Raw genomic sequence first — 9781 nt, 5'->3', positions numbered from 1 at the left:
ATAATAGAATTTGGTTACAACGGTATGATTCAATACTGTCTTTCTTGGGATTCTCTCATTCTTCCGTACACTGACTCTGCCAGCTCATATGCTGCAATTAACATTCTAATTCCATTTCTCTAACATTGCCCCTTTGAACTTGCACCCCATGGTTACTCGTGCTAAAGCTGGTATACACAAGCCGCGACTGTTCTATTATATGTTACTACTGGTACTCCGGTGGAACCCTCCTCTTTTAAGGAGGCTAGTTTTTGTGTGGAATGGAAAGCGGCCATGCAAAAGGAATTTGATGCCCTTCAATCTCAACACACTTGGAATCTTGTCCCTCCACCTCCTCAAGCACAAATCATTGGCTGCAAATGGGTTTTTCGCATTAAGCTTAATGCAAATGGCTCAATGGATAGATACAAAGCCCATCTCATTGCTAAAGGGTATCATTAAACCCCTAGTCTTAATTTCCATGAGACATTCAACTCGGTTATTAAGCCCAACACCAATCGGCTGGTCTTAGCTCTTGCTATCTCTTCTACTTGACCTATCACTCAGCTAGACATTCAAAATGTCTTTCTCCATGGTGACTTGACCGAAACTGTTTATATGTCACAACCCCAAGGTTTTGTTGATCCTTCCTCCCCACATCATATTTGTAAGCTCTCGAAGTCTCCTTATGGCCTCAAACAATCACCTCGTTCTTGGTTTCTTAAGCTTATCCATGCTCTTCTTGACTGAGATTTTGTCGCTTCGGAAGCTGATTGTTCCATGTTCACTTATTGGTCTACCACAACCTTGATTATCTTGTTTGTTTATGTTGACGAGATCATTGTTATAGGCTCTTGTGCTACTACTATTGCTGCTCTTCTTCGACACTTAAACACTAAATTTGCGGTCAAATATTTGTGCCCCCATTACTTTTTCCATGGCACTTAGGTACTTCGTACTCCCTCCGATCTTCATCTTTCTCAAACGAACTATATTCGCGATTTACTCACTAATATTGGTCTCTTAGACTCCAAAATGGTCACTACGCCCCTTGCTCTTGTTCCACTTTATCTTTATGATGGAGATCTTTTATCTGATGCTACGAAGTATCGATGTTTGGTGGGTGCCTTTCAGTATTGCACCTTCACTCAGCCTGACATCTCATTTTCTGTCAACAAGTTGTGTCAGTTTATGCATGCTCCCACTTCCGTTCATCTTCAGGCAGCTAAGCATGTCTTACGCTATCTTTTAGGTACTGCTAATCTTGGTCTCTTTATTCAACCGTACAACTCTTTTCAATTACATTACTTTACTGATGCTGATTGGGCTTCGTGTCTGGATGATCATCGAAGTACTAGAGTTTATTGTATTTTCCTTGGTCTCAACCTCATTTTGTGGTCTTCCTCCAAGCAAAAAGTTGTCTCTCGCTCTAGTACCGAATCTGAGTATCGCGCTCTTGCTAACGGAGCTTCTGAAATCTCTTGGCTTGTGTCTCTTATTAGGGTACTTGGTTTTCGCTTCCAAGCAGCCCCCAATATGCACTGTGATAATATAAGCACTCTTCATCTTGCTTCCAACCCGATTCTTCATGCTCGCACTAAACATGTTGAGATCGATTATCATTTTTTTCGTGAACATGTCAATCGTCATACCTTGTCTCTCTCATATACTCCTTCAGCAGATCAAGTTGCTGACTGCCTCACTAAGCCGCTGGTTGCCTCTCGCTTTCAAGAGCTCCGCACCAAACTCACCGTTCTTCCTTGCCCACGGAGTTTGAGGGGAAATGTTAAACAATAATTAAATATACTATTACTTTTCCTTATTTTGTGGCTTTACTCGATGTGTATTGGACAACTGTCAATATATTGCTTTTTCCTCCTTTTGGGTATAAAGCTTGTACCGTGTATTACACAAATCAGAGAGAATATTACATTGAAGGGATTCCTCTGACATATAGTGAGTAGGGTGAAAGAGCTTGGAGGCTATGTTTCGGCAATTGGAAAATACATTTGAGTGTGGCACGTGTTAGAATTTTATATGGACTAATATAATTACAAACATAATTCTATTATCACAATCATTTTCTAGAGTGCCTACGAATAGTTAAAGACCATAATGGGATGGTTAATATTAATCTAATTGCAATTGAGGCATATGGTAGCACCCTAAAGACTATAGGTTGGCCCATTAAATCATAGTCCACCATATCTGATAATATAAGTCCAATAGGCCCAATATACCCCTTAGGGTAAGAAGGCATATGATACATATATATTGAACATATATGTTGTTGGGAAAAACACCATGGCATATGGTTTTGTAAGGGTTGCTCTCCATAAGATCTCTCTTGTATTGTTTTTTTAATATTGTCTTGTGTAGATCGTGAGAGATTCAAGGATGAACATTGGAGACTCAATGTCAGGTATGTTTCATCTCTATATATTCAATTCAATGCTCTAAATAAAAAGTATTCCTGGATTATTGTATGAGCATGCTATGTTGATTTGAATCTGATTTATGAATTTATGCTCATAATATAATTTATATTTAACAATTGGTATCAAGAGCCAGGTCTTTTGATTTTAGAGCTTATTGTCAAATACCCCAATTTTTTGTCAGTTTTTTTTTACAATGAAATTTTGAATTAGGCTATGAAGAAAATTAGTATATTAATCATCAATGGGTTCAGACAATTTTTTTTTTACAAAATTTTGGGGAAATTTTTTGAGTGTTTTCGGCCATGGATACCAATTTTTTCCAAAAATTTTCATAGATAAAAGTATATATAATTGTTGATTTTGAGAGTTTTTTAACCCAAATGGAGGCCGGAAATTGATAGAGGATGAGATGTGGAGCAAAACCCCTAAAAAAGAGTCGGATTTGGTGGCCGGAGATGGTCTATACGACCGGGTCACGAACCGGGTCGCGTAGACCCGAGATGCAGACCCACGGGTCAAAACTGGGTGACAGGGACGATAAAAACGACATGTCGTTTTGCCTCTGTCAGGCAAAAACGACATGTCGTTCGTACGGAAACGACACGTCGTTTGACGTCTGAGGGGTCGAATTTTTTATTAAAAACGACACGTCGTTTTGAGGTGTGAAGGTCGATTCTTATAGTGACAAACGACAAGTCGTTTTTGGTAAACTACAAGTCGTTTTTGGTAAACTACATGTCGTTTTTGTTAAACTACATGTCGTTTTTTGAAAAAAAAAATTTAAAAATAAAAAATAAATAAAAAATTTTGGGGCGCGTGAGGTGTCCTTTTTTGGCCAAATTTTTACCATTTCACTCCTATTCTTACACCCTATTTTATATATGTTTATGCACAAGATTAACCCATGAATTCTATTCATAATTGTATTTGTATTTAATCTTTTGTGGCATAAATCTTATTATATATTGTCAACAATTATTGTTTATTTTCTTGCCTGTCATAAGAATAAGCATGTGAATTGTTTGGTAATGAGGAACATTTAAATATTAATTTATTTAAATTTTGTATCATCCTCCAAATTTGCATTAAGATCCATACAAGTAATTACTTATCCTATCGATAATAATTGCTTGCTAAGGATGCTTAATATGGTGAAGAAAATTTATTAAATATTATGAATCACAATTTATCTATCATTTCGATAGTAAATTAATGTATTTGATTATAATGTTTAATAGATTGTCCGTGTATGAGTTCTATTTTGTGTGTTTGTCTAAGAACTCTAGCATACATAATGATCATTTGTTATTTTGCGATCATATATTGATGAGAAAAGAGCACAAATGACATGGTTTATCATAACATGTATTTAATAGTTATTGCTCTTGTTTCTCATTCAGCTGTAAGCATTCCTAGATCTCCTGCCGTCTTGACGCTGAATGCAACCAACCACAAGCAGTGGATTGAAAATATCACGATGAACTTGACCTTCATGAAAGTGGACTTGGCCTTGAGAATTGATGCACCATCTAAGCCTGCTGATGATGCTACTGAGAAGGATAAGAAATCTTACGAGAACTGGGAACACTCCAATCGTTGTTGCTTGATGCTCATGAGATATCACATGGACGAATCCATTCGTGATAGTATTCCCAAGTCTGAGAATGCAAAGGATTTTCTTGCTGCCATTAAGGAAAAGTATAAGAAATTCTCAAAGAATGAGAAGAATGAACACTTGAACATGCTGCATCACACTGTTTACGATGGTTCGGGTGACATCAGGGCTCACATTGACAAGCTCATGGGCCACTATCATAAACTTAAGGCCATGGATATGGACCTTGGTGAGGATTACATGGTGTGGTTAGTGATGGAGAATATTCCATCTCAGTTTGATTCAATCAGATCAAGCTACAATGCTCAGAAGGAGCAATGGACTGTTGGGGAGATGTCTGCTATTCTTGCCAAGGAAGAGGAGGACATGAGAAAAGGTAGGGCAAGAAGTATCTCCATGGTGACGAACCCAAACAATCCTCACAAGAGAAAGTTCACTTCCAACAACTCTAGTGACCAAAAGCATCCTAAGAAGAAAGCCAACCATCCTAAGGGAAATGGGCAAGCTAGCTCATCTTCAACTGGTCATAAGAATGAGTTTTTCAAAGGGAAGTGCAACTTTTGTCAATGCTTTGGGCATAAGAAAGCTGATTGTCGAAAGCTCAAAGCTCACTTAGAGAAGAAAGGTAATTGTCTTGTGATGGTTTGTTTAGATTCCAATATTATTGATGTGCCCTCAAACACTTGGTGGTTAGATACTGGAGCTACAATTCATGTTACTAATTCCTTGCAGGCAGTGACAAACCGAAGAAGACCGAGTAGGTTGGAGGAGCATGTATACATGGGAGACGATACTAAAGTCAGAGTTGAATTTTTTGGGACTGTCAGACTGCAGCTAAATACTGGGCATTTTTTGGAGTTGCATGATGTTGCTTATTTACCCTCTATTAGGAGGAATTTGATTTCTGTATCTATTTTGGATAGACTAGGTTATAGTCTTCATTTTGGATCTGGAAAACTGACTTTGTATTGTGACTCTATGTTGGTTGGAAATGGAACTTTATGTGGAAACTTATATAAGCTTGATTTACATGATGTTGTTCCCGTTACTTCTACTTCTTCTTGTTCTTCTTCTCTTAATGCTATTGTTGGGTCAAAACGTGCAAGATCGGATTTGAAATCTTCTATGCTTTGGCATAAACGTTTAGGCCATATTTCTAGAGATAGAATGGAGAGATTGGTGAAGGATGGTGTACTTCAGGATCTTGATTTCTCTGATTTCACTGCCTGTGTTGATTGTATAAAAGGAAAGTTGACTGCCAAGGTTAGAAAGAGCAAGTCAGACAGGTGCACAGATGTATTGGACACTATTCATACTGATATTTGTGGGCCTTTTGTTCCACCTGCTATGGGTGGTTATAGATACTTTATCACCTTCATTGATGATTTTTCCCGGTATGGTCATGTTGAGCTCATTCGTGAAAAATCTGAATCTTTGGATGCTTTTAAGATTTTCAAGACGAATGTTGAGCTTCAAAAGGGAAAGAAGATTAAAATTTTCAACTCTGATAGAGGTGGAGAGTATTATGGAAGTTATGATGAAACTGGAAGGAACCCCGGGCCTTTTTCCAAATACTTGCAGGAATGTGGTATTAATGCAAGATATACAATGCCAGGGACACCCCAACAGAATGGAATTGCTGAAAGGAGAAATCGCATTCTTCTTGACGTGGTGCGATGTATGTTGATTCATTCTAGCTTGCCAGATTTTTTATGGGGTGAGGCATTAAAAACTGCAGCTTATATCTTGAATCAAGTGCCTAGCAAGTCTGTCCCAAAGACGCCTTATGAGCTATGGTCAAGTAAGAAACCAAGCTTGCGTCATTTTCATGTTTGGGGTTGCAAAGCAGAAGTGAGGCCCTATAATCCACAATCGAAGAAACTTAATCTGAAGACCATTAGTGGATATTTTGTGGGCTACACCATTGGATCAAGGGGTTCCAGATTTTATTGCCCATCTCACACCACCAGGGTTATAGAATCAGATAGGGCTGTCTATTTTGAGGATGAATTTGGTTCAAGTCAAGGGTCAAGAGAAATTGTTTTCAGGGAAGAACGTATTTTTGTCCCTATACCTGTCGCTTCCGCTCCTATTGATGACCCTGTGATTGAACAGATTCCGGCAGAAACTCATGATGAACCTCAAAATCAAGAACAAGGTGAAAATCTTGATATTGGGGATGATGAAGCTATGATGAGAATATCACAGAGAACCCGCAGGTCTGCTATTCCTAATGACTACCTTGTCTATTTACAGGAACATGAGTTTGATGTCGGAGACACTTTTGAGCCAGTCACCTATCAAGAAGCTATGAATAGTCCTCAATCTGTGTTGTGGATGGATGCAATGAAAGATGAGTTGAATTCTATGTCACAAAATGAAGTTTGGGAGTTGGTTGAATTACCCAAAGGTTGCAGACCCATTGGATGCAAATGGGTGTATAAGATCAAACGTGACTCCAATGGGCAAGTGGAAAGGTATAAGGCTAGACTTGTGGCTAAGGGCTATAGCCAGAGAGAAGGTATTGATTTCAAAGAAACATTTTCACCTGTTTCCACCAAAGATTCGTTGCGAATCATTATGGCTATAGTTGCTTATTTTGATCTAGAACTCAATCAAATGGATGTGAGGACTGCCTTCTTGAATGGAGATTTATTTGAAGATGTTTACATGACTCAACCTATTGGTTTTGAGAAGTCTGGCAAAGAACACATGGTTTGCAAGCTCAAAAAGTCTATCTATGGGCTTAAACAAGCATCAAGGCAGTGGTATCTCAAGTTCGATATGATTGTCTCTGCAAATGGCTTCAAGGAGAATGTAGTAGATCAATGTATATACATGAAGGTCAGTGGGAGCAGCTATATTTTTCTAGTATTGTATGTTGATGACATCCTGCTTGCATCTAATAATTCTGATCTGTTGTCTGAGACAAAACAACTTTTGTCTAGCCATTTTGATATGAAGGATCTTGGCGAGGCTTCCTATGTGCTTGGGATTCAGATTCTTCGAGATAGGGCTAATGGTATTCTTCGTTTGTCTCAGAAGACTTACATTGATCGGATCTTGAAAAGATTCAATATGCATACATGTTCTCCTGGGAAGGCACCGATAGTGAAGGGTGATAAGTTCTCAAAGGCCCAATGTCCACAAAATGATAAAGAGAGAGATGAAATGAAAGTCATTCCTTATGCGTCATTGGTTGGTAGCTTGATGTATGCTCAAGTATGCACACGCCCTGATATTGCTTTTGTTGTCAGCGTGTTGGGTAGATACTTGAGTGATCCTGGTCTTAGCCATTGGAAAGCGGCTAAGAAAGTCATGAGGTATCTTCAGGGTACAAAGGATCATATGTTGACTTATCGGCGAGCTGACACTCTTGATATAGTTGGGTTCAGTGACGCCGATTATGCAGGATGCGTGGATGATAAAAAGTCCACTTCAGGCTACATTTATATGATGGTAGGAGGAGCTGTTTCATGGAAAAGTGTCAAGCAGACACTCACAGCTTCTTCTACGATGGAGGCAGAATATATGGCGTGTTATGAGGCTACTTGCAAGCAATATGGCTGCGGAATTTCATTTCAGCTTTGAATGTTGTAGACTCTATTTCGAGGCCGCTGAAATTGTATTGTGACAACTCCGCAGCAGTAGCTTTCTCTAAGAACACTAGGAGTACTTCTCGCTCAAAGCATATTGATATAAAGTAATATTTTGTTAAAGAGAAAGTCGCTGAGTCCCTCATTTCTATTGAGTACACGCCTACCACTAGCATGTTGGCAGACCCACTAACGAAAGGCTTACCCATATGTGTATTTCTGGAGCATGTTGCTCGGATGGGATTGTTAGGAGCCTAGCTTGTTGAGCTCAGTGGGAGTTTTGTTATTATGTATCAAACATGCTAGTATTTTGTATGGATTGCTTATAGCTTGCGTTTTGTTATGAACATGCATAATGATAATTGAAGTCACTTCTTATTGTTGCTGTTACGTATATATGTTTATATAAGTATATACTATTGTTCACCGAAGTGACAGGTACAAAAGGAGATGAATGCGCATAGTCTCAAATTAATGTACCACATGCATGTTTGGTTTAATGATTGTTATTGTTTTTTAATGTCCTCAAGACCGAATCATAAATAATATATGTATCCTATCGATATGATATTATATATGATTTATTAGACTGTCTTTTGTGATGGACAACATTATGGTGGTTTGATTATATTGTCCAAGTGGGAGAATGTTAAAATTTTATATGGACTAATATAATTACAAACATAATTCTATTATCACAATCATTTTCTAGAGTGCCTACGAATAGTTAAAGACCATAATGGGATGGTTAATATTAATCTAATTGCAATTGAGGCACATGGTAGCACCCTAAAGACTACAGGTTGGCCCATTAAATCATAGTCCACCATGTCTGATAATATAAGTCCAATAGGCCCAATATACCCCTTAGGATAAGAAGGCATATGATACATATATATTGAACATATATGTTGTTGGGAAAAACACCGTGGCATATGGTTTTGTAAGGGTTGCTCTCCATAAGATCTCTCTTGTATTGTTTTTTTAATATTGTCTTGTGTAGATCGTGAGAGATTCAAGGATGAACATTGGAGACTCAATGTCAGGTATGTTTCATCTCTATATATTCAATTCAATGCTCTAAATAAAAAGTATTCCTGGATTATTGTATGAGCATGCTATGTTGATTTGAATCTGATTTGTGAATTTATGCTCATAATATAATTTATATTTAACAGCACGCGCATATGTCGACATTGGCAATGGTTGGTGGTGCTCAACCATTGTGGAAAAACTTAAGAAGAAGAAGAAGAAGAAGAAACAAAGTGTTGTGTGAAAGAGAAAAGAAAAAGAAGAGGGAAGAAGGAAACCCGAAAATATTTTACAAACAAAATAGTTAAAAAAAAATTAAAATCATTTTGGGGTCGGTTTTGTATATTTTCCATCAAACTATCCAAATGGTTAATATATTTTTAATTGCTTTTTGAACATAATTAATTCTATTTTGTTCCTAAAATTTAGTGTCTCAAACTTGGCTCTGAATTATATGTTCCTGTATTAAAATCTCAATTAATTATTACGTTAACATATTGTGTTTTTTACAAATATATTGTCACCGATCCCTAATTTATATAGTAGATATGGTACAATTAGAAAGTAAGGGATCAAAATGAAATGTATATCAATTGTTAGACCCCCTAGAATAATCTCAAACGATGAAGTAAAGTGTTGGGGGGTTTGGAGACTCTTCTAAAGCCAATTTGATTTTAGTAAATGTAGATTTACCAATAAACAAAAGTCACAAATACAGTAAAGAGAAAAATTGCATAAATAAAAAAGCACAAAGAAAGATTATACGAAGTTCGACCTACATAAACAAATTTACTCCTTAATATACTCTCCCTCGAATATTTTTACTACCCATTTTGATCAAAATATAATACTATGATAGATAGTAACACAATAAACCTCGGCCTTTAAAAAAATTGCATTGAAAAAAAAAAAGCACAAAGAAAAATACACATATGAAGTTGGACCACCATAAACAATTTGTAATTCCACATTGACCCATAATATGAAAATAGAATCGGCAAGGACAGATAAATTAACCTTATCTATATTTCATTTCTCAACCATATATAGTTAATGAATATAAAACTGTCAATTAATTGGTGCATTAATTATTCTATGATATATCAAGTAGTAATTTGAAG

At 37.1% G+C, this 9781-nt stretch overlaps 1 protein-coding gene across 1 annotated transcript; it reads left to right on the top strand.

Annotated features, from left to right (window-relative positions):
- The first annotated feature begins 4097 nt into the window (after positions 1-4097).
- On the top strand, positions 4098-5069 carry LOC133789429 (uncharacterized). Its single transcript, XM_062227272.1, has 2 exons — positions 4098-4657; positions 4765-5069. The coding sequence occupies exons 1-2, from the start codon at positions 4159-4161 to the stop codon at positions 4791-4793; spliced, it is 528 nt and encodes a 175-aa protein (XP_062083256.1). The 5' UTR covers positions 4098-4158; the 3' UTR covers positions 4794-5069.
- Positions 5070-9781: the final 4712 nt, after the last annotated feature.

Source organism: Humulus lupulus, chromosome 7 (genome assembly GCF_963169125.1).
Source record: "Humulus lupulus chromosome 7, drHumLupu1.1, whole genome shotgun sequence".
In the NCBI taxonomy this organism is placed as follows: Eukaryota; Viridiplantae; Streptophyta; class Magnoliopsida; order Rosales; family Cannabaceae; genus Humulus; species Humulus lupulus.
Note: the sequence above shows the minus strand (reverse complement) of the source record. Positions and strands in the feature narration are given on the sequence as shown.